Below are 24698 nucleotides of genomic sequence, written 5' to 3'. Positions count from 1 at the left end.
TACCAGCCAAGTCAAAATTAGATTGTATCTCTTGATACAAGGAGGATAATTATGACTATTATCAGGTCAAAATTATGATGTTTAACATTCAAAACAATTATATAGCGTGTACAAGCAATTATGACTTTTGAATAATGTAAACGTTTTGGTTTAGTTTCTCGTTATTTTCTGTTTCAATGTTAATATTTTGAGGGGTTTTTCATATTTATTCTCTGGCGGGAATGGGTTTCCATAGAGACAACTGTAGTGACGGAGGACAGGACAAGATCAATAGGGGGGAAAAAAATGGAACGACTGTTTTCCTGAGTGGCGGCGGAATGTTTTAGCAGACGGACCACGGACAACTAGCTAGTTAGCGGCCGTTGGAAACAAAACCGGACTCAAGTTCTCATGTTACCCAGTTAAACCTTGACCGTATTTAGTTATCCACATAGCTAGTGTTGACTAATTTGATCCAGACGTCGAGACTTTCGTGGTGAAGATGGGGGTACCGAAATTTTACCGATGGATTTCAGAGCGTTATCCTTGTCTCAGTGAAGTTGTCAAGGAACATCAGGTAGGAAACTAGTGGTGACTATCGTTAGCCTCACAATCCACTGTTGTTGATAGCCGCAGCATTAGCCCAGCTAGCTGTTGGCTATCAGCGAGCTAAGGAAAGCGGGCCGTGGAACTTTTATTCCGCGTAGCTTATCAGTGTTTTTGGCCGGCGACAGGACAGCTCTTTAATTTAGTTGCCAAACACTTTTGACACCAGTATTTAACGCTTGTTCTATACAACATAGACGTAACGTTATTTACCAAATCCCAACACTAACTAGCATGCTATTTTGGTCTTCTACCTGTACACAGTTTTACGTTAAACAGCTCAAAGTGAATATATATCTTAGTAAATGTGTTACCACCGGGTAGTTTGGGTCTTTGTTGGGCAAGAACATTCTGAACAACAATAAACTCCTCACAGACAGCTAGCTGACTAACTTTACCTCAACAAGAGATGTATAGAGGTTGCAGCTAGTTATTGTTGCCAGCTAGCATATACGGTTATACCGTGTTTTACAATGTTTGTAAAGTTGTTTATTATGCAACGATTATGTGGTCAGCCTGTAACGTTAGTTGACACCAAGGGGGACATGTTTAGTTAACCTTCCATTACTTCGTTATTTATGCTACTTCAGCGGCTCTGGAATTGGCTTTAGTGACCTAGTTTCCCTGTGTAGTAACAGGGACGATCGTATTTCAGTGTTTGAGCAGCAGTTTCATCAGCTGGACGTTGTTCAGTGTCACTCTCGTTGCGTAAGACAGCTTTGATTTGTGCATTGAGACAATACATTTTTGTCCTAGTAGATATTGGATAACGTTGGATATGGAAAATGTGTCTGATACTTTAAAGTCAATCCACAGTAACCGTTTCAAAAACACACACACAAAAAAAAACATTTACTAAACAATTACTAAACCTAGATTTCAACTTGGTGAATGTTATGCGAGAGAGTTTTGAGGTTCTTTGTCTGTATCAGGCTGGAGGAGCCCACTAGAATGCTTTTGGTGACAGACAAAGATGAGTTGACCCTTTCTCTTGAGGTTCCCAAAATGTGTCATGTGAAGGACACCCCTTTGCAGACACACCAAAGTATGTTAAACCAAAACAGGAGTGTTTCTGTTGTTGAGAGATGTATTCCAGACAGATTGTACTAATTGCTCACTTCGCAGGAATATTGCTGAATACATGTACAATTTATCAAACATAGTCATTGCATTTGTTTTTTTTTTTGTTTCTTTCTCTCTTCAGATTCCAGAGTTTGACAATCTCTATCTGGACATGAATGGGATTATCCATCAGTGTTCCCACCCGAACGACGAGGATGTCCACTTTCGCATTTCCGAGGAAAAGATTTTTGCCGACATATTCCATTACCTGGAGGTGCTCTTCAGGATCATCAAGCCTCGCAGGGTCTTCTTCATGGCGGTGGATGGCGTGGCACCGAGGGCGAAGATGAACCAGCAGAGGGGGCGGAGATTCAGGTAGAGACGGAACGAGGATGAAAGGAAACGTGGAGAGATTCTTTTCCTCTGTTTGCGCACAGGGTGATGCCCAGAATGGGTCGACTCGAGTCGTCTGAACTGGCTTCTCCTCTTAATCCCAGAGACAATTGAACAGGATTGTTACATTTAGGTCGTCGCAGTAGCTTTTCTTGATGTGACTAAATAAACAAAGGGAATTTGATGAACATGTCTGCACTATGAATCTCAAGTGTAAATAATGCAGCATTGTCTTTTACTTATCGGATCAAGATGACAACTCTGTTTGCAAAAATATTAATACAGTGTCTGGTATAATTCTGTGATGTTGGTGGTACCACAGTTGTAAACCTGGGCCCTGCATGAAATACCTAAGACAGAATCAATAGACTAGAACTAAAATGCAATATTTGCTTTGGTAAAGACTGAAGAAACTAGGCTACAGGCAAGGTAACAGCCTGAGACTGTGAGTTTGACCTGCTCTCTTTTATATCTGCGTGTGTGTTTGTGTGTGGGTTGGTGTCTGTGTGTCTAGGTCCGCCAAAGAAGCGGAGGACAAGATAAAAAAAGCTCTGGATAAAGGAGAGGTGCTTCCCACGGAGGCTCGCTTCGACTCCAACTGTATCACTCCTGGTAGGGACGCTCTCAGGCTTTACACAAAAGGAACATCACACATTAGAAATGATGAAAAGCAGCTGTAGCAGAACTAGTAAAGATACTGGTTATACCATCATTGGCTGGTGTGAAAGCTGTCACTCAAACTGTAGTGCTGACTAAACAACCAGACCGGGACCCACCTTTTCAGGCGGCCCACTTCCACGTGGAATTTGGGGAGCATCATTTGTGGTGTGAAAGCAAAGCAGACCAACCACAGGATTTCATGGAAGTAGATATGAGATTTTAGCATGAATTCAACCGCTAAACTACTGCTGATCCTATAACTGACCTTTTTATGCAAGATCATTTCTTAACTGTGGCAACGTGCTGAATGCGACTCACCACGTTAGTGCATGGCTTTTCCCCCCGAGGACCCCTCAGAGGTGTGTTGTGCTTGTGTCCTACTCCTTTTTTATTTTTGCCGTTCGTCATTAAAAAAGTGACTGAAACGTAGCGACCACACACTAACACTGTGTGCTGCTTTGTTGTCTGGCGTAACATGGTTCCAATGAGTTTTATGGGGTGCAATATATAAATTCTAAATTTGGTAAAAAAAATAAATAAATAAAAAAGGACAGTACTGATATTGGACCTGATATGCATCTGCACATATTCTGACTTGAGTTGCGGAATGTGTATCAGGAGAGGAAAAAGTCTGATCGGTGCATCCCAAACTGAGAGCCTGTTGTTTAGTCCCTACCACAGTTTGATTGACAGCTTTCACCCCGGCCTAAATGAACCGAACCAGACAGGCAATCACACCAGAGTTCAATGAACCGATCGGAACAGTTTCATCGTGGTAATGGTACATTTCCTGTAGAATGTCTTTTCACTGACCGTGCTGTTGCATGGTCATCTGCTAATTCTGTGCTAGAATCCAAGGAAGTTCTCATTACTGTTCCCCTCCTCAGACACAGACACTAGAGGTTATTCTGTTGGAATATGATGCAACTGCATTTTTCTTGTTTACTGCAGCCCTTCTTGTCAGTAAAATTGGGACATATTTTATACAACGTTAGCATATCAGACGTGTCTGTCCTGAGAAAGTTAGCAGCAACTCCTTTTCAATCACACATCCTTCTTCCAGGCACTGACTTCATGGCAAGACTCCAGGAGCAGCTCAAGTACTTTGTCCACAACAAGCTCTCCACCGACAAGCTATGGCAGAATGTCCGGGTCTACCTGTCTGGTCACGAGGTGTGCTAACAGCTGTTTTTAAAGCCAATGGCCGCTGCAGTTTCTGCCACTGTTCAGTTACTGTGATTCTCTTACAGCCAAACTCAGTGTTGCTTGTTCTATATATATATGTGTGTGTGTGTGTTTCTCTTCCTTACAGACTCCAGGGGAAGGAGAACATAAGATCATGGAGTTTATTCGCTCTGAGAACAGCAAGCTGGGCCACGACCCCAACACCCGACACTGCCTGTATGGCCTGGATGCTGACCTGGTAGGGTTTGTGTGCACGTCGTGGACTCAAATGAAGGATGTACATTATTGCTCTTAACCCTCACTCTTTCTCTCTCGCTGTGTTGTAGATAATGCTGGGTTTGACTAGCCATGAGCCAAACTTCTCCCTGCTCAGAGAAGAGGTCCGCTTTGGAGGAAAGAAATCCCAGAAAAGGTTCTCTTCCTTCTGATTTTGTTTTGGAAGAGTTGTCTATTTTTAGTTTAGTTTTTCCAGCGTTATTTACATGTCTGTTCTGTCATGTCCTTTTCTTCTAGGATAACCGCTCCAGAGGAGACAACTTTTCACTTGCTTCACTTGTCTCTGATGAGGGAGTACATTGACTATGAGTTCTCTGCGCTCAGGGTGAGACACGCACACACACACATTAGTATTATTAGTATAATCATGCAAAATCCCACATGAATTATGGAAACAAAAAAAAAACAATTTCCATGCCAGGGAAAGATTTGGTAGTTATTGTGTCTTAATGTGTTCCACTTTAATACGCTGCATGCAATCTGTATTCTGATTATGTTTATGGGTGTTTTTCAGAATCAGATCGGTTGTGATTACGACTTGGAGAGAATAATAGACGACTGGATTCTAATGGGCTTCCTTGTGGGAAACGATTTCATCCCTCACCTCCCCCATCTTCACATCAGTCATGATGCCTTGCCGTTGCTGTACAAGACCTACATCAGTGTTCTGCCCAGCCTGGGGGGTGAGAGACACACACACACACAAATAAACAGCATTACATCATACTTACTTTAATGACAGTAAAAATGTTGCTGACTTTCCCACGTTCTTGATGATGTACTTCATGTGAGTTTCAAGTATTGTTTGTGCCGGTCCAGCTGGTCAAACAGTTTGTTACATTTCAGCCATTATGATATCGTAAGTATGAGCTGCTTCTATAATGTATTTCATATTCATAAATAAACAAACAAAATCCTGTTTTTCTGACTCAGGTTATCTGAATGAGAACGGCCATCTAAACCTCCGAAACTTTGAGAAATACCTGGAGAAGCTTGCTGAGGTGAGACGACATGTTAAAGGCTCGGCGTAAATCCAAATAGTCAACATAACAACATAATGTGCTGCTGTTACTATCGAAATGTTGATTGATTTTTAAAAGCAAATGATGTCCACTGGTCATTTTACGGAATGACTTGGCATTTTTGAATTTGACTTGTATCTGTCATTAGCCTTATAGAATAATTCATATTTGTTTTGTTTTGGCTCTGGATGATGCTGAATAATATATTTACTAAGTCAAATCAACTATATGAAAACATGAGATTGACATTTACAAAATGTAAAATACTGTTAATACTAACCATCTTGGAGTGTTTAAAGTACTGACGCTAGTGTTTCAAAATCTAAAGAATAGGTGTTGGTGCATGTGTAACTGTAATTTGTTTGAGTAGTTCAGTCTGCAGAGAAGTTAGTGTGACATTAAATTAAATTAAATTAACTGGGTTTCTTAATGAATTATTACATGATAGCATATATTCAAGAAACCACCCTAAATGTTTAAATCTGTGACACTGTTCCTTCCTTTCTACCCCCCTCCTTTCTCCCCCAGTTTGACCGGGAACATTTTAGTGAGGTGTTTGTGGACCTGAAGTGGTTCGAGAGTAAAGTTGGTAACAAGTATCTGAATGAGGCGGCCGGCTTAGCAGCAGAAAAGGAGGCAGCCAGCAAAGACGCCCTCAAGAATGAGGTCTGCTGTTATATGTCTATATCCAACATTCATTCACTGTTTTGAAGCACAGTTTCAGTCATGTGTCCCTGTAATTAATAACTAACTAATAACTAATTTGTCGTGTGTGTAGGATTCTGCCCTATGTCTGGCAGCTCTGTCCTCGTCAGAAAGAGTGATTGGAGAAGGAAAAGGAGCAGTGGGAGACGATGAGGAAGAGGAGGACGACATGTTTGAAACTGAGTTCAGACAGTACAAGCGCACCTACTATATGACCAAGATTGGCGTGGATGTGGTTTCTGAGTGAGTGTATAGACACACAAACTCACACACACACACACTACAGAGACTAAATACTTTAAATTTGACTCCTAATCAATTTAATTGAATCAGCATGATAATAAAGCAAATATGAGATGAATGGACATGTAAGGTCAAACATACATGTGAAACAACTGTAAACACAATGTACTGCTTTAAAGTAGTAAGTGTGTATGTGAATAAATATGTTTTTATTCTCTCATTTGCAGCGAGTTTCTAGCCAAGCAGGCCAAGTGTTATGTGGAAGGTATCCAGTGGATTCTCCACTACTATTACCACGGGGTTCAGTCCTGGAGCTGGTGAGAACCTCTCTCTCTCATATGTCACTTGCTCTCTCTGCTCTTTGTTTCGTCTCATTCCAGTGGCCCGGAGAAGTCGGCGGACAATTTATTAAATTCTCTCTGAGAAGCGAGGGAGTATCGGATGATTTCTCAGATGGAGGAAAAGCTTGACAGGAAAAGCCATTTCTGTACAGCAAGGCCAGCTTTAGTGAAAGCTGCAGTCTTTCAGAACCGTGCCTTTTGAGTCAAAACACAACTCAAATCAGGAAAAAAAAAAAAATGTTATGAGTCATTGAAGCACAGTTATGGAGAGTAATGCAAAAAACATTGATTTTCACTTAAGGACAATAATGAGAACACTGTTTTCCTCTTTCTCTTAATTTCCTTCCATTTGCTCTCTTCAGCTTGTCCTATTTTTGACTCAGTCTTTGAATAATGCATGTTTTTCCCTCTAGGTACTACCCTTACCACTACGCTCCCTTCCTGTCTGACATCCGGAACATATCAGGGTTAAAGCTGACCTTTGACCTTGGGAAACCCTTCATGCCCTTCCAGCAGCTGTTGGCAGTCCTGCCCGCTGCCAGCATGGAGCTGCTGCCTCAGTCTTACAGGGTAACACACATATAATATGTATTTACAATATGTGCACATACAAATATCACAAACGTGTCTACACGTGGAACAAAGATTAAAAAGTAGCACATTGCAAAATTTAGGTTTTATGCATGATCCAAGCATGGAATAATAAAGATGAGAATATATTGTTTTTGATGTTTCAGCACCTGATGACCAGTGAAAATTCGCCCATTATTGAGTACTACCCTCTTGACTTTAAAACCGACCTCAATGGAAAGCAGCAGGAATGGGAGGCTGTAGTTCTCATTCCCTTCATAGATGAGGTAACGACACACACTCAGAGGAAAAATAATGGCATAACTACGTTAAAAAGGCTCCTTAACAGTATAACTATGTGTGTGTGTTGTGTATTTATTGAACAGAGGTGCCTACTAGCAGCCATGGATCCCTGTAATCACAAGCTGACAAAGGAAGAGAAGGCCAGGAATTGTCACACAGAGTGCGCCGTCTACTCGTATGACCACGAAATAGACTGCACATACAACTCCACCCTGCCCCACCTGTTCCCTGACATCATCCACTGCCATGTCAGGTAGGTGCACACAGTTTTTTTTTAACATGAAGTTGATTTAGTCCTTCTCAAATGATCTTTAATATATTTGTTTCCAAGAAAGTTGCATTTTACGTGGAGAAACCCAGCTGACAATTTCTAAAGAGTTAAAGCTAGCTGGGAATTGTTTTGGATTGTTTTGGATTGTTTTGACCGTCACATGGCAGGGTTGGGCGGCTTTACGTGTCCATGCTTTCACACGCAAACGCGACCAAATGCTCACAGGTTGAATGTGTGTTTCAGGAAAGAACACATCCCCATGGATGCCTGGCAAGTACCGTTGGACCACATCAGCAGACCCGTCGACCGCTCAGCTCTGTACTTCTGTGGCTTCCCCACACTGCAACACATCAGACACAAGGTGTGTGTGTGTGTGTGTGTGTGTGTGTGTGTGTGTGTGTGTGTGTGTGTGTGTGTGTGTGTGTGTGTGTGTGTGTGTGTGTGTGTGTGTGTGTGTGTGTGTGTGTGTGTGTACAGTATAGTCGTTTCAAGACTACTTGGAAGTGGAATAATTCAAAACAATATCAAGTATAGAGACTTTAATGAAAGGTGCAGCTTTTTATGGTCTCTCTCTTTGTCTCTGTCTCTCTCTCTGTCTCTGTCGCGCGCGCGCTTTTAGTTTTTCAAGAAGAAGAATGGTGTGGTCGTGTTCCAGCAGAGCAGCAGAGGGGAGAACACAATACTGGATATCCTCCCCAGCCAGGACGGAGAGGCGGTGAGCTTTTATTAGTTTTTACTGATCTTGCTTTATAAAAATGCTGCTAAGAAGATTTATTACGGACTTAATAAAATAAGGAGATGCTCAAACTATTTCTTGATTAGAAGTTTTTTTTGAATGTCTTCAGTCAAATCAAGAATACGTATCCTACTCTCTGCTACACACTATACATCAAATGACTCAAATGTACTGTCTCCTTCTTTTTTATTCTCTCCGCCACTTCAGGTATGCGATGATGTTGCTGCACAAGCACTGGGGAAGTCGGTGTTCGTCAATTGGCCGCATCTAGAGGAAGCTCGCATCATTGCGGTGTCAGATGGAGACGTCAAGTGAGAAATTAGCACTGTGTGAAAATGAAAACATTATGTTGATGGGGAAAGACACACCACCATGATAACTCTGCTGAAAAAGAGATCCTTTGAGGCTCTACCACTGCGGGGGGGGGGGGGTTTAATGTAGCATGCATGTCTGTTTGGCTTTGTATGGGTGCAAAGCACAAGTCAGCTCTTACAAGTGAAATCTTTCACCCTGTTTTGCAGGTTTTGTCTGGAGGAACCGCCCGGTGTCCAAAGAGTGTATGACCGGCCCTCCACTCCGCCTCCCACCAAAATCATCTGTCTGTCTGACAAGGAGCAGAAGGACTGGGTGAAGGACGTCCAGGGAATCACTGAACAGTAAGGCACAAAGAACAACGGAACAAGATACTTTTGTTTTTAGGAATGAATAGAGAAAATACAACTGTTTCTTGTTATTAAACCCAACAACGACATGATTTGTTTTTATGATATGAAGCGTGACCTCTGCTGTCTTATTACTCGCCTTTTATGATTCCTTTCTTTAAAGTGATTTTTTTTTTTTCTTTCTCGCAGTTTCTTGAAGAGGAAAGGCATCATGGTGAATGAGACAGCGGTGGTTTTGTACGGCCAGTTGCTGACAGGAAGGAAATACGTCCCCAAAGCCAATGGGGTGGTGGAACTAGAGAAACAGTGGGCCAAGCAGGTCCTCCCTTTCGCCTACCAGACCGTGGTCAAGGTACCTGCATGGATGGAAAGAAAGGAATACACACATAAAAGCCACATACTCCAGGCTCAAGCACATTATATATATATTTTATTATAGAGACATAATAGAATTAAGAATTTTATTTGAAACGTAATATTGGTAAAAATTTTGTAACATTACTAATACAGATGCACATTCACATAGATTCATATTGCAGTCTTTCATCATCCATGTCACTCACTCTCACTAACTCACTCCACCCGTATTCCGCGTTTCCCTTCATCTTCTCAGGACATCAAGGCCTTTTACTCGTCTCTGACCACCTTTAAGAGCTTGGACGAGCTCTTTCCCCCAGCAACCACTGTCTTCATGGTGGGCAACCCTTACTACGGTGCCATGGGCGAGGTATGTGATCAGTTTTCTGCTTCAGTCGGGGGATCGCCTCACTGTGGAAGTAATTTTTAAACTTTCAAAAAGTCAAATGAAGCTGGATTTAAATGTAAAAGAGTCGTATGTTTCTCTTAAATTCCTGTTTGGACATCAGGAACTAAGAGAACTCCAACATACCAAAACCGAGTAATAGTGAAGTGAACTTTAGTCAGTAGTATTCAGTAATTAATGGCTACCATGAACAAAATTCTATGTTATCTGAAAGCTGGAGGAAGTGGCTATAAACCAGGAGCTTGGAAGTACTCTCTCACCTATAATGACGAATGAATGTTTTAAAGCTCCTCCTGTTGAAATGTCTCCTTCTGAATCCCTGTCTTTTTTTTTTTTATTACTTGCTGAACAGGTGCAAGATTCTAGTGATGTCATTAAAGATGGCCGGGTACGAGTGGTCTTCAACGTGCCGCATGAACCACAGCTGGAGACCTTAATCCAGAATCAGCATGTAAGAGACCCACATACACACCTACCTAAACCTAACCTAACCTTACCCTAACCTTACACAAAAGTTTTATGATATAATATGTTATGGGGACTTTTTGTCCTCACAATGTGACGGTGTAAACAGATTTATGCCCCTACAACATTAATAATACTGCCCCCCCCCCCCCCCCCCCCCCAGTTGAGAAATGCTGTTGCTTCTGAAAGTACTTTCCATGCTCACCTGTTTGTGCCTCGGGTGTGTACTGTATGTGTTTTGCAGAAGTACTGTGTGAAGTACAGTCCCGGATACGTTCTGGCATCTCGTCTTGGCGTCACCAGCTACCTTGTCTCCCGCTTCTCAGGAAGCATCTTCATTGGCAGAGGCTCTAAGAAGAAGTGAGTGTTCGGTCACCTTCGAGGAACTGATTAAAGCCGAGATACACAGTATTTATCTTAAATAAAATTAAAATGTTAAGAATTTGCGCTTCAACGGCCTTGTGTGGTCCAGAGTTATATTTTAAAAAAAAACTCTGGTGCAAAATGTATAATAGTCCAGCCAAAAACAAGGCAAATTAACCAATGTTTTCTTTTTGATTGTCTGCAGCCCCTGTGGGGAGCAAAGAGCCAACGTTGGCCTGAACCTGAAGTTCAACAAGAAGAACGAGGAGGTTCCTGGATACACCAAGAGAACTGAGAAGGAGTGGCTCTACTCTGCTGCTGTGGAGGAATTGCTAGCTGAATACCTGGACAGGTAAATAAAAAGACATGTGAGAACATGAGCACTGTCCCCTCTCCTTTCATCTACAAGCAGGCTTTTCATTTTAAATTCTGTTTTGTTTTTTTTTTGTTGAATGCTTTTATAGATTTTCTGAGGTCTTCAACAATGTGTCCAGAAACAGTCATGATGATGTTTTCTATGAAGATGACATCTGGCCTGGACTGGACCAGAATGGGTAAAACACACACACACACACACACACACACACACAGACACACACACACACACACACACACACACAGACACAGACAGACACACAGACAGTATTTAATGTCTTGTGATTTTGGCAAGAGTTTGAAAGATTTCATCTTCTGAACTAATTGCATTGATGGTGTATTTATTGATGATCCCTGATGTTGGTGGACACCCCACAGGGCGGAGAGGGTTGCTGAAATCACTTCCTGGTTGAAAAGTCACCCAGTGAGCTCCGTCAGCAGGGCGTCATGTGACCTACAGGTGTTGGACTCCGCCATCGTGGAGAGGATCGAGGAGGCTGTGGAGAAAACCAAGGTGACTCTTGACACACAGCCTTAAACTGCAGTTAGCAATACCAGAAGCTCTCTCTGTGTGTTATCACTGTCAATTCACACACCTCGCCCTTTGTCCTCTTCTATTTCTGTCTCACTCTCACCATCCCTCTCTTAGGTGAAGAAGAGCACCAAGAAAGTCCGTGTGACGGTCAAGCCTCATCTCCTCTTCAGGGTGAGTACATGTCGCCTCTCTGTGTGATTGCTTTAGGTAAAGGACCTGTGTGTATATTGTTATATTTCCTTTCTTCTTCTTGCACGCTTCATGATCGTCTCGTGAAAAATGAATTGGATTTTGTTTGCGCTGCTTTTAGATCTTTTGAATGAGTCCTCCATACAAAGAAAAGCGCACAAAGCATGTAGAAATACGCTGCAGCCATGCACATCATACGTTTTGTTTTAAAAAGAATACTCATTGTTACGATGATGGTGTAGCTGAGCTCATCAATGACTACTAGTTATATATATACATTAACAGCAGGAAAGAAAATCATAATGGCACTAAAGAACACTGAAAATTAGATTTGAATGGATTAGCTTTGCTTTTTGATATAGTGAGGACACATTCAACTAATGTAAAGAAATGAAGAGGTAGAAAGTATTAAATACAGGGTTTGAACAAGGTCTTGAAAGTTTGGAAAATGCTTTTCTTTTTTTACCATATTCAAGGTTAGGAATATGCTTGAATTTGAAAAATGCTTGATTTTCAGCATAGTCTGGTGTTTCATCGACACACTCACTCATGTAAACCAAAAATCTTTTAATATTTGAAATGAAACGATCCCGATTTGTTTGTTGTCTCCCGGCGTCTCAGCAAGCATTAAATAATCATGATCAAAACACGCAATCAAAGTTGATATGAACAGCTGCCAAATGAATAAAGACCAAACAATCAATTTATTGAAGAGATAATTGGCCGATTGATACTGAAAAGAACTGTGAGTGGAGCCCTACGTATACGTTTACAAAGCACTGAACATGTATGCGTGAATGCCTGTGTTTTATGCGTAGCCCCTTGAGCAGCAGCAGGGAGTTGTTCCAGACCCGGATGCAGAGTACCGGCTGTTTGACAGAGTGGTCAACATCAGGGAGAGCTTCACCGTCCCACTGGGACTCAGAGGAACAGTCATCGGCATTAAAGGAGGTGAGGACGCTCGCTGTCTTTCATCCTGATTTCTTCATACGGTTAAAAACAAAAGACTGATTTTCGTGTCTCTCTTTGTGCCGTCAGCGGAGCGTGAGGCAGAGGTTCTCTATGAGGTGCTTTTTGATGAAGAATTTGCCGGAGGTCTCAACATCAGGTGACCGCACTAAGGGGATCTGCAGTGGGATTATTGCTGCTATCTAAATCTAAATCTACGACAGAAGAGTGCTTAAAGTAGAGAACAAAACCGTAGCATATATTAGAGAAGTGTATGTGCAAACAAAACACTACAGCTGTTGGCTAATTGGCTAATGCTAATAAGAATTACACACATTTCACTGGGTGAGTCAAACCCTCCCACGCCACAGAGTGAGTTCTGACCAGACATGTGACTGCTGTCTTATTGGCCCGTGTCCTCAGGTGTACGTCGCCCCGCGGTTACCGCCTCCCTCCCTGCGCTCTCATTAACCTTTCCCACGGAGCCCGAGTGGACCACACCTCCCACAAGCTCACCGCCATCGTCAAACCTCAGCCTGCCGCAGCCGCGAACTTCAACTCGCAGCGCCAGCTGGTCGGCCTGAACCACTCCCCTCGCTCACCCTTTACACCCACACAGGTAAGAGGGGAGAGCCACGCACGTTTCTTTTGTTTTTTTCTGTTTTGAAATTCCAAAACAATGAGAAATGTCGTCTCTCATGATGGGCTCATGATGACCTCTCCATTTCTGTAGCACAACAACAAACACGGTGTGGTGAAGGCGGCCTCCCAGGGCAACAGGAACTCTCCCTCTAAAGGGCTTATCCAGAAACAACAGGCCAAGGTGAGTCCAGGCTCACCTGTATTTAAACCCTTATCACTTCTATAAGCCCTGCTTTAACCATTTTAACCTTCCAAATACACATGGTACATGTTCCAATTGTCTGTCTGTCTTCCTCATCCAGAGTAAAGAGGAGTACAGTAATGTGTGGCAGTCTCTGCAGAACTCTGGCCCTCCCCACAAACCTCCTGCTCACTGGCACTCTAATGTAAGTGTGTGTTTGTGTGTGTTTATTTACCTTTTTAAAATGGCCCGGTATCAGTTTGTTCACAATCTGTAGTAGCTTAGGATTCTGACACCAGCACAGGAGAGATGTACTGTGTGTTGCAAGCCAAATCATTTTCCTTGTGTAGCAGTTATACATGTGCAAAGTACAGCTGTGTTGATAAGCGGCAATACAAATCATAAAATGTTTTTCTGGTATGATTTTTAAAATGTCAGCGTGGGATTTTAAATGCATGGAACCAACCTCCATGCCGTGTCAGCTCGAGCAAATGAAAATAGCCCATCGCTTTGACATTTAAGCGGTGTTAGTTTGAGTTAGCAAGATAGTTGACACACAGTAAGTGGAAGAGTGGAAGATCTCCCACTTTCCACTGACACTGTTAGGTACTGTAAAAAAACTAAAACAAAAAAAAACCTTGTGTGTTTCCAACTCCAGGAAGGACAACAGGGTGGGAACCAGCACTCCAACAAAGCTGTGAGTGAACACACACACACACACGGACCATAACCGCAAAATATATGTGTGTGTCAGTTGTACGGCAACATGTAAAGAATGCTGAAGCAGCCTGACATATTTGGTATCTTTGCACATTTTGGGATCTTGACTAGAAGCTATGTGTCCGTTTGTAATAAGGAAGTTAAGTAGTTAAAGTCTTTATGCAAGAGAGATTCATAGATGGTGTATGTATATTTATGTGTGTCGGTGTGATTGTGGATGCAGACCTTTGCTTTACTGTTGATGTGTCTGCTTTGTGTTATATTTATAGACATGTGTGAATGTGCGGCTAGCATAACGTTGGTTTGTGTGTGTGTGTGTGCACTTTGCAGGTCCCAGTTGGTGGCATCAGACTGCTGAAGAAAAATGAAGACGCCAACTCCCTTTTCCCCTCACAGAACACAGCCAATAAGGTACAAACATTCTCTTTTTTTTATTTTTTTAAATCTCCTTTTTCCCCAGCCCATCTTTCTTCTGTTTCAACCACTTTCTGTGCATCTTTGAGCTTTAAGGAACATTGCCAGAGTCAAAGGTCACGCCCAGTGGCTTGTTTTAAACCACAATGTTCAGAATTTTGTTGTTTTCTTTTTTTTTTTTTAAATATGTGTAAACTAACGTCTCCCGACTTCCTCCCTCCTGCCTCTTCACTCATTCCTCTCACGCAGACTACGACTGAATTTGAGGACCTGATAGCCAGTCTCAAGATCTCCAAGGGTAGCCAGCAGACTCCACCCCCTCCCGCTCCTCCACAAGCACCCACCAGCCAGTCAGATGGCCCGCTGTCTCCGCAGTCCTTTGCCATGGTGAGTGTCGGAGGCAGTGATTGGTTAAGATGACAGTGGTCGTCTTACAATGCAGAAGTACAGGAAGGAGATATTTGAGAGGAGTTGTAACAGAACTTGTGATTTGAGGAAAATGTCTAGTTGTGATTTTGCTGACCCATATTGCTTTTTAAATTGTACTTATTTTTCTATAAGTTGATCCCACATTGACAAACAATAGCCTTTTTATATGTGCTTTATCACATGGTCGTGTGTGCTATCATTTTATTTCAATCTGCTCATAACATCACTGGTCACGAGGTCAGGTCAGATTAACTGAACTGGGTTTGTGTGTTGTAGAAGGGAACCCTGGTGCTGAAGGAGATGCTGAAGATTGACGGCGCTGGAACAGGAAGTCCCTCCTTCCAGGAGGCGGCTCACAGCGGTGGCCAGCAGCAGAACAGGAGACGATCGTCCAAGAAACTAGGTACCAAACTGTCCACTACACCACCGGCAAATTCACAGCAACCACAAAAACAAACCAAGAAAAAAAGAGCACCTGTCTGTATACGACCTTTCATCCCATTTTCTCTCCCTCCAGCAGCAAATATGAATGCCCCCCATGGTGACGCCGCGGTATTATCTTCTCCCGCATTGGCCACCTCTGCCAACCTCTCCAACGCTATGCTGACCAGTAAGGTGTCAGAGCTGGCATGCGTCTGCGTGGGGTTAGGAATGGCACCACCCGAGTTCAGCTACATAGGCAACAGACAGGTAACACAGTGGAACGCATGTTTGTCTTTTGCAACACACATCAAAAATTCATTTTCCATTCTTTTTTGGTCTCATGTTCCACTGCGTGTTGCACACCTCCAACAAATACCACTACATAACTATACTACACTATATATGCCGTTAGCGGCGTCTGTTTGGGTGTGGTCGCACCAACGTTGTCCTCCGTCTCCACAGGGTGTAGTAGTGTGTCAAGTGAAGCTGTCCAACGGGTTGATGGTTCACGGTCCACAGTGCCAATCAGAAAATGATGCCAAGGAGAAAGCTGCCTTCTTTGCCCTCCAAAGACTGGTACAACACTCTCACTCTCACTCACACACACACACACACACACACACAAATGTGCATCATACACAGTAGGTGTTATTGTTCAGATCTATTAGATTAAAGCTTCTGTGTCCTCTTGCTTATCTGCAGAACTCTGTGGGATCGGGCTTCCCCCTCCCACCTGCTCTGTACCCAGGAGTGGGTCAGATACGACCCCCACCCTTAGGAGCCATGACCCCTGTCTTCAACCAACAAGGTCAGTCAGTTTAGTAGTCTGTTGCTGAGGTTGTGATAGATGGCGGGGTCTTCTCTACTTAATTGTTATGCCTTTTTTTTTTTCTGTCTCAGAGGTCATTTGGGACTTTTTATAAGGTGTCATCTCACGCTCTTTTTCTCCAGGTGGTTTGCTGTTGCCTTCCCAGGGTTACGGCCCTGGCCCCCTGTGGGGCATGACACTGCCTCCTCACCATCACCAAAACCAACCACCGTTCTTCGGAGAAGCAGGAACCTTCGCTGGTGTCGCCCGCCCCCAGCCTGCCACAACGCTGCCCATCGGCTCACACAACCAGTTTATTCCATTACAGGTAAACGTATGAACGGAGGCCGTCAGAACTGATGCTTGTTGAACTATTTTGCTCTACTGCTCTATGCTGATGCTGTAATGCCACATGGTTTCCATGGTAACCCAGCTTTCCACTTCTCCTCTGACAGGTGACTAAGAAGCGAGTCTCGGCCAACAAGAAGAACCAGGACACTCGAGAGTTTTACAGCGCCGCCCAAACTGTGGCCAGAAACCAATCACAGAAACCCCAGAGCCAACCCTCCGGCCAATCACAGGCCCAGAGCCGTAAAGCCGACCAGCCACACCAACACGCTACCAACAGCAACCCCTCCTCGTCCAGTCCCGGTCTAGCAGACGCCGCCCCACACACGCCCCCTCGACAAAACCAGCCAGCGACGGGCCACACCCCTGGCTCCTCCTCCAAGAGGAAACATAGGAAGCTGGCAGTCAACTTCGAGGCGGCTAAAGTCTCTGAGTGATGAGCTGCTCTGTGTGTGTGTGTGTGTGTGTGTGAGGAGAGAGAGAGGTGGTGTTTTTAAGCTGCTGTTTTAAGCCAGACTCGGCGTCTCTGATCAGACCCTCGTCAATGTGGAAGTTTCTTTTCACTCAGCATTTCAGCGCTGAAGCAGCTTCAACTGGGTGGAGGGAGCAACTTGTTTTGTTTTTTTCTTGTCTAACGTTGTGCACTCGAGCAAACTAAATTATTCCCACTTTTACTCAAAACGCAACTCAGTCATATGACAGAATTCCATTGTCCCTTCACTTGAGTCTACCAAACCTGGCTATTGTAGTCCTCCACTCCCCCCCCCCCCGAAATGTTGCCTTCTGAAGCTTGTTTGTGGCCGGTGTGAGCCTACAGGTTGCTGTACACTGTGCTTACTGACGTGGATAGGAATAAGAGCCCCCCCCCCTCCTTTTCCCTAGAAAGAGGTTGATTTCATAGATCGATTCCTCTTCTCAGCAAAATCAATTAAAAAACATATTTCTTTGAATCAGAATATTAGTGCTATTACTATTCAGCGTACTAAAACTATGCTTTTTACAGCCTGTAGCTCTGGCTATTAACGCTAACGTTAGCTACGCTAACCACGGAACATGGCGGCGTCGCTCCAGAAGGGCAGCACATACGAGCAGTTAGACGATCAGATGGAAACAAACAAAGTGGCAGCCAGTCTGGTAGAACTGAGCTCGTTTACTACCCGTCTGATTCTCTGACTGCTCGGGTTTTGTTGCTTCTTTTGACCTTTTTTTTCTTTTTTTTTTCGTGATGTTGCCATGTTCCAAGATCTCATCAGATACTTGAGTACAACGTTATAACTGATAGAGCTGCTGGCCAGAACTACGAAAATCAAACCCGAGTTGTAATAAACTGTAGTTTTTCCTTTTTAACACATGAACAGTGAACTAAGTATGTTAGGTTATACTCGAAAACAATCTTCTGACTACATTTTCTTTACAAAAACAACTATTTACATACTGTGGTCTGCGTTGCAGTGGAGTGAAACACTGCCTTAAAAGTGCATCGTCTTCGTTAAATGTGCACTTTTAGAGGACAAAGTGGAAGAATACATAAATAAATGCCACCACTACGTACTCGTGCCAGCGCGTTGAAACCAAATAAGTAGCTCAGAGGAAAACCCAACAAAGTTTTCTGCGGCGGCATTAATACAGCCCGCAGAATTAGACATCAGTGTTAATGTCTAACAGCCCCTTGTATGAGTCTTGGCGCCGTCCATCTACACCTCTGTAAGATGTTGCTTTGTATATTTCCAGCCGAGAGGCGTTCTCACTGACTTTAGGTGCTGCTGTTGCCTTTAGCAGCGTAGCCGGAGAACGCGCACTTGAGAGCGGCGGGTGTGTTGCGATTAATCATGCATCCGGTCGCACAGATAGGGGGCTCTTCAGTCAAACTTGGACCTTGGTTCTCAGAGACATGCAGCCGTGGTAGAAGCCCTCCTCACACTCTAGCCTCAGATTTGGCAACGCTGTGGCAACTACTTCCTGCTGTTCCTGGTGAACTTAATACTGAGTTTGAATATGATGCCGTGTTGGCCTTGTTTTGTTTTTTTTAGGGTGTGGGGGGAGGGGGGGGGTTGTTGGTGTATTCATTCTGCTTAAAAACAGGCCTTCTATTATGGCTATTTGTATCAAAATGCATTCGCTTCGTCAGGTTTGGATCAGTGGTGTTAATCAGGCCAACATGGATTACCTGTAGTAATGTTTCCCTGTGTGTTGTGATCTTTATATCCCATCAAGTTTAAGCCTTTTATGTCCTGCAGACTTCTGACGCCTTGCCGCATTTTTATACTTTTCTTTATAATGGTTTGGTTACCGACAGCCAAAGTAAAAAGTTGAATTATGACATGAGAAATTATTAGAATAATGCCCCCAACACACACACACACACACACACACACACACACACACACACACACACACACACGCATATAGATATACACACACCGACGATAATGCCATTCTCAGAGCTGTTTTACACCAGCACATAACCAAAAAGTGTTAAAAATTGCCAGATTTGTCCATTTTATTTTTTTATAGACTGGACCTTGTGAAGAAGTCCTTTTTTAAAATTTGATTCTACAAACTAATCGGCCGTATTTGCTGAGTGAGCTCTGCTGGGCCTACAGGAACCCTTACACTGCCAGATTCCAAAAGCAACTTGATACAAATCTTTTTGTTGGTTTGTTTTTTAATTGAATAGCGCCATGAGGTTATGGCTGATTTTTACACGGGTGCAAAAAATATTTACCCCCCCCCTCCCAATTTTTTGTGCTTACACTAATGTATGTTTTAAGATTGGACTTCTTTTTCTTGTGAGTAAGGGAGCTCACACAGTTTATAACTCTATGTACTGTTGACATCTTAGATTGAACAGTCAGGATTTTATTCATTGTGTGAAGATTTCTGACACGTGACTAATGTCGCATACAGTCATGTTCCCAATTTGTCCAAAGTTTTTATTTCTAGGTGTTTATTGTGTTATTGTAGTACTCTTAGTGGCCCCCCTCGGAGGTGTGTGTGGCGTAAGGACTCCAGAAGCACACACGGCTAATAATTGAGCAGCTTCCTTTACAACTTCATCAGTCGTTACCATCAATTATCTTGATTAAGTGCAAAGGGGAGGAAAAAAAGTACCTTAAGGGTTGAAAACAGGCTATATTTGTATCTGTGTAAATGCAGTCAGACAGCATTGTAGCCGTGTTGTATGATGAGGACTGATGTATTTAAATCACTTCTATTTTACATTACGTGCCCTCTAATGGGAGTGTCTGTAAGATGCTTTTGGTGACGTTCTTCCAGGTCTTGGCTGGTGGATTTCTGGAGCTGTTTGGCTAATTTCTTTTTAAATTCGTGGCTTATGCGCATCTGGACTTATTCACACAAGCACACGTACATATAAAATCTCATTCATTTTTAAAGGTTTTTCTTTTCTTTTTTTTTCTTCAAGCTATGGATTTTATTGGATGCCCTTTTTATAGACAGCTTTTCTAAGCAACCTGACGAAATCTTGTTTCAATAATGTTTGTGGTGGAGCTCCATTGATGGAAGCAGCTGTAGCGACTAGTACTAAGTGTATTTACTTTGTCCTTGTGTTGAGGGACACGTGCGTACATTATGATTTTGGCAGTGTTTGTTGTTTTTAAGGCTGATTATCCTTACGCCGACCCTGGGACTCAAGTCTAGAAGGCTCTGGTGCAATAAGGGGAGGTTTTAAAACATTTTGGAGCACACCTGTTGTGTATCTGTTGTTTTTTTGTTGTTGTTGTTTTTTTTGGAGACAAAACAAAGTAGAGACTTCTCAATATGAAGACATAATTGCTGTTTTGATTCAGGAATGTGTTGTACATATCCATTTAATTAAAATGCATCTTTTGTTACAACGAGGCTGCTTCTTTTGGGCATCAGAAACTGTGCTCACTGCCAGTTCATTTTTTCTTTCTTTTCTTTTTTTTTTTGAATTCTTATTTAATTTTTATTTACTTTACTTATCCTAAGTAGGAGAACAACCATGGACAGATCACAGCCAACTGGGTTTTTTTTTTATTGACATTTAAATTGAGACGTTGTTGAATGAAGAAACAACAAAATCTGCTTCCTAAAATGAAAAGTTGAATTCCAAAGCAATGAAACACACTCTCGCTCAATACACCGGGATTTAGCTGCTACAGTCTTACTTGATCTGGTATGACCAGTGGCCGGCTAACTAGCTAATGTTAGCACACTTTAGATACAAATGGCTTCATTGGCGTTCGCTCACTGAATGCTGTTACACTAACGTTTAGCATTCACCATTATTCTCTGATTGTCTTCTGTTGCCACAGTGGCCGATGTTCAGCAAAAGTTACAGCAAAGTTAAATACAGTAAAACAACTCAGCATTATTTTAGCGTAGTTTAAAGGGAGAGGAAGGAAGTTACAGTTTGAAGTTGCTAAACAGCGCCCTCTGTGACCACAGGTATTACTACAGAATAGCACATTTCATTTTCTTTAATTTCCTAGCGTTCTTGATTTAGATTATTTCCAGACGTCCATCATTCGGCGTTTCAGAGCAACGCCCAAACTTGGATAACGTTAGCCACCACAAGCTGCTGGTCATACCACACCGAGAAAGGCCGTAGAAGCAAAACTACTGAGTGTACTGAACGGGGCAAGGGCGCTTTTTGTATTGCTTATAAATTAAACTTTTCATTTGCAAAAGGAATATAGTGTTTCTTCTCTAAAAGGTTCCATAGTGTCACTTTAACGTGTGAAAATTGGTATGCAGAATGGAATAGAACAGCATCCATGTTGAACTAACTAATTCACGTATCTGCACGTTGGTTTACGGTCCAACTCGACTAAGTTTCTAACATTTCTGATTCTAAAAAAAATACATAGAGAGGACTTCACTGGAGTTGACCTTTTGAGATGCAGAGATTTGTTTTTTTTTTTTACACCTTTAACCTCACACTTAACTTCTACATGTCAACACCATGCGGAGTCCATTGAGATTCTATCGAAATCGTTCACAATTTGCATTTCATGGCTAAAAGGGCAGAATTACTAGAGCTATGAGTGTTGCAACTTGGAAGATATGAAATTTTGATTAAATATTTCTCACTGACAAAAGGAGGCCCTTGTGATACATGGAGTGTTCATACTTCTGCATACCCTTTTTTCGTATATTTGAAAATAAATATCTGCCGGGTAGATTTCAACAGTGTGTAATTTTAAACTGCATATTAAAAACAAAACGTGGGAATAACATGTATAGGTTTTGATGGACATACAGTGAAGGACACTGACGCGGTCACCACATTAAAAAAAAAAACACAAAATAAGACATTTATTCAGTGAGCACCAGTCAGTCAGTACAAACGTCCTTTTTTTTCCCCCTCAGAAGGTCAAGTTTTGTTTGAACATTAACATCAAAATTAAAACACTTCAAACATTGTGGGCCTCTCGGCCAGGCCTAAATCATCTTTACAGGCAGAGCACTGGAGCTACGTCTCAATCAGCGCGTGGTGAGAGAAAATCATTTAGGGTGCGTCATACAAAATCTACCTCTACAGAGTAAAAAACAAAAACATTTGGACGACAACAACACACAAACATATATATATACATGTTCCAACTTCATCACAATCTGAAAGTGAACTCACTAGATTTTCACACTACATCCTGCTACTGTATAAATTAATGAAAATCACACATTGATTTTGACGCTAATGCTAAAGCTAAAGCACTGACATTAATGTTGAGACTAGTTCAAATCACTTTGTTGCGTGCAGCAGGTCTAAAGTTCGGCAGAAAACAGGAGAAGAAATGCTATATCATCCTGATTTGAATTTGTAACGGCGGTCAATCTTAAATATTGGATTATGGGAAAACAATTAGTAATGCATTAAACCCATAAATAAAAGGGAAACAATGTAAACACGTTTTCAGCAGGGGGCGTAATACTGCGATTACGAATGAAGCCTTCGATATTATCCGTGTGTTCTCTCCTACATTTGTGGCCTCAGCAAGCGAAGCTTCTTGGTAAACATGCCTTGGTTCATTTTTTTTTTTTTCTTCATCTTGGACGACTAATCTCTTTAATATTTGTATAATGTCTGCAGATTCAACAATTGGAGGGAAGATCTTAGTGGTAAAATGTTTTTGGTAAAATCCAGCCAGTTATTTTGGCTTTTAAGTGGCCTGGGGAAAAAAAAAGAAAGAAAAGTGAAAGAAACGGAAGTGATGCTGTGATTGGTTGGAAGTCAGTATTTACATCTACAATATGACAGTAAGAAGCTGATGATGTCTGACATTAGAGGGTCACTCAAATAAAACAGTTTGAAATACCTCATTACATGTATACAGTATGTTTTCCTAATGCTTCACATTGTGCTCGTGCTTAAATGCTTAATCCACAGCTGAAAATAGTCCCTGCTAAATTTCCTCCTGTTTGAGTGACGTTTAATAAATACTTCAGTGTCCTGATGTTTTAATTCGATTTTTAGAAAGAAAAAAAAAAGGGTATATATTTGTGACGATGGCTGAGAGCCACAGACAGGGTACAGACAGTATTAAGAGATGGACTGACACATTGGTTGGCTTTCATGGGGTTTGTTGACAATAACAGAAATATGGAATGTTGCCAGCCTTATCTGCAGCGTCCCTTCACAAGTCTAAACTACAACACTGTCATATTCAGAAAATGTGTAAATGGACCATGTTTACCCAAAAATTCTGTCCCATTTACTACAAATCATAAATCATACTGTGTATTTTACATCACCGCTAACCATTTTTGCAAACCATACTGTTTGTATTTAAGAAAATGATGATGCACTTTTTTTTTCTTTTTTTTTTACTGCTCTAAACAGCCAATGGTTTGCATCCCTTTCCCCACCATGTGAAAATCATTTGGCAAGCAAGGGTGTAGGTTTGATCTGGAAAGTGGCGGGGACATAAATTTGGCAACAAAAAAAAGTGGATTTTTCATTGCATTTCCTGGAGTTCTACACAACATATTATGACTGTATTTGTCTAGCTTTGGTCTTTCACTTGGGATAAATTGTTTTTTTTTTTACCAATTACATCAGGAGCGATGAGCTCAATGAGATAACATACGGCACACAGGTCCGTCTCTCTCTGATACCTGTACTGACAACCACGAAGTGGCACAACTTAACTTAAAAAGAAAAAAAAAGGCCACCCTGCTGATGCACTTAGAATGAGCGATGGTAGAAACTGGTTTAAAGCAACGCTCAGATCAGAAGGATGCTCTCTTTGAGGTGACATTACGGCTCATAGTGAAGATTCTCACCTGCCTGGCCAGGGCCTTCTCTCTGTCCTTCCCGGTCTCTCTCTGATGTCAACGTTATATATCTGTTAACGCAAACGTGCCTAACTGTTTGTACAGTGCTAACCTCAGCAGGACTATTACAGTTCCTGGTCTGCAGTGAGTTAGCCAGCCCAGGACCAGCTGTGTGTTTCCTATCACTGAGCAATCAACGCGTTTAATCTGATATCAGCATCCGTAACGCACGGCGCTCTTTCTGATTCCTGAACATGACGGGGTTAACCCTTTGTGGAGCTGAATTTTAGGTAATCAGAAAAATGGTAGGGACATATCCCCACCGTCCCTACCATGAATTACGCCCATGTTTGGCAGATTTTGTTAAAGGTGTTTAAACCACCAATGCAATGCACACTTCTAAAAACCAATCCACACCCAAACTGCACCGCCAGGTAACAGCAATATAACAGTGAAAAATAATAATAATAATAATAATAATGCAGACTTGATGCTCACAATGATGGATGTAATGGATGGAAACCAATGGCTGCGCCAGCAAACGTAAGATATAAAGGATTTGCAGTGAAGGAGACAGAACACTGGTGCGGTCTGATCAGTCTGATATCCTTCACTGCAACAACACGTGCTGTAAGTGGTCCTGTGTGATGACATGCTGCGCTGGTCGTATGTTCATAGTGAATATAAATAATTGAAATCTAGACTGGGACGGAGCGCGTGAAGTGTTGGATTACACGTTGGCACTTAAGAGGAAACTAAACAAAAGTGAAAGGAACTCAAACGTGTGTGTGTGTGTGTGTGTGTGTGTGTGTGCATGCTGC

The 24698-nt window shown here is 42.2% G+C and overlaps 1 protein-coding gene across 2 annotated transcripts; it reads left to right on the top strand.

The window, feature by feature from the left end:
- The first annotated feature begins 481 nt into the window (after window positions 1-481).
- Window positions 482-17333, top strand: xrn1 (5'-3' exoribonuclease 1). 2 transcript variants are annotated; one of them, XM_070919048.1, is made up of 42 exons: window positions 482-556; window positions 1790-2022; window positions 2555-2652; window positions 3764-3873; window positions 4013-4123; window positions 4212-4297; window positions 4399-4486; window positions 4676-4844; window positions 5095-5162; window positions 5712-5849; window positions 5908-5913; window positions 5962-6131; window positions 6359-6448; window positions 6886-7042; window positions 7210-7329; window positions 7429-7598; window positions 7860-7977; window positions 8236-8331; window positions 8560-8663; window positions 8874-9008; window positions 9204-9366; window positions 9628-9741; window positions 10130-10228; window positions 10487-10602; window positions 10811-10957; window positions 11070-11159; window positions 11359-11494; window positions 11630-11686; window positions 12523-12655; window positions 12743-12812; window positions 13076-13271; window positions 13386-13475; window positions 13597-13680; window positions 14134-14172; window positions 14526-14606; window positions 14859-14996; window positions 15315-15441; window positions 15556-15728; window positions 15924-16037; window positions 16164-16269; window positions 16413-16597; window positions 16725-17333. In XM_070919048.1, exons 1-42 carry the CDS (start codon window positions 482-484, stop codon window positions 17052-17054), a joined length of 5130 nt encoding a protein of 1709 aa, XP_070775149.1. In that variant the 3' UTR covers window positions 17055-17333. The 2 variants fall into 2 exon arrangements, with proteins under 2 accessions (XP_070775149.1, XP_070775150.1); XM_070919049.1 differs by lacking the exons at window positions 5908-5913; window positions 6359-6448; window positions 6886-7042; ... (26 more) ...; window positions 16413-16597; window positions 16725-17333 and having other exon boundaries at window positions 5962-6135.
- The last annotated feature ends 7365 nt before the right edge of the window (window positions 17334-24698 follow it).

This window comes from Enoplosus armatus, chromosome 14, assembly GCF_043641665.1.
Source record: "Enoplosus armatus isolate fEnoArm2 chromosome 14, fEnoArm2.hap1, whole genome shotgun sequence".
In the NCBI taxonomy this organism is placed as follows: Eukaryota; Metazoa; Chordata; class Actinopteri; order Centrarchiformes; family Enoplosidae; genus Enoplosus; species Enoplosus armatus.
The sequence above is the reverse complement of the archived record's forward strand: the minus strand, read 5'-3'. Positions and strand labels throughout refer to the sequence as shown.

Bases quoted from the DNA above. Each gene is read 5' to 3' on its own strand.
- xrn1 (XM_070919048.1), top strand. From the start codon at position 482: ATGGGGGTACCGAAATTTTACCGATGGATTTCAGAGCGTTATCCTTGT. The intron at 7,599-7,859 runs GTAGGTGCACAC...TGTGTGTTTCAG, and splicing joins ATCATCCACTGCCATGTCAG to GAAAGAACACATCCCCATGG. The intron at 16,598-16,724 runs GTAAACGTATGA...CTCCTCTGACAG, and splicing joins ACCAGTTTATTCCATTACAG to GTGACTAAGAAGCGAGTCTC.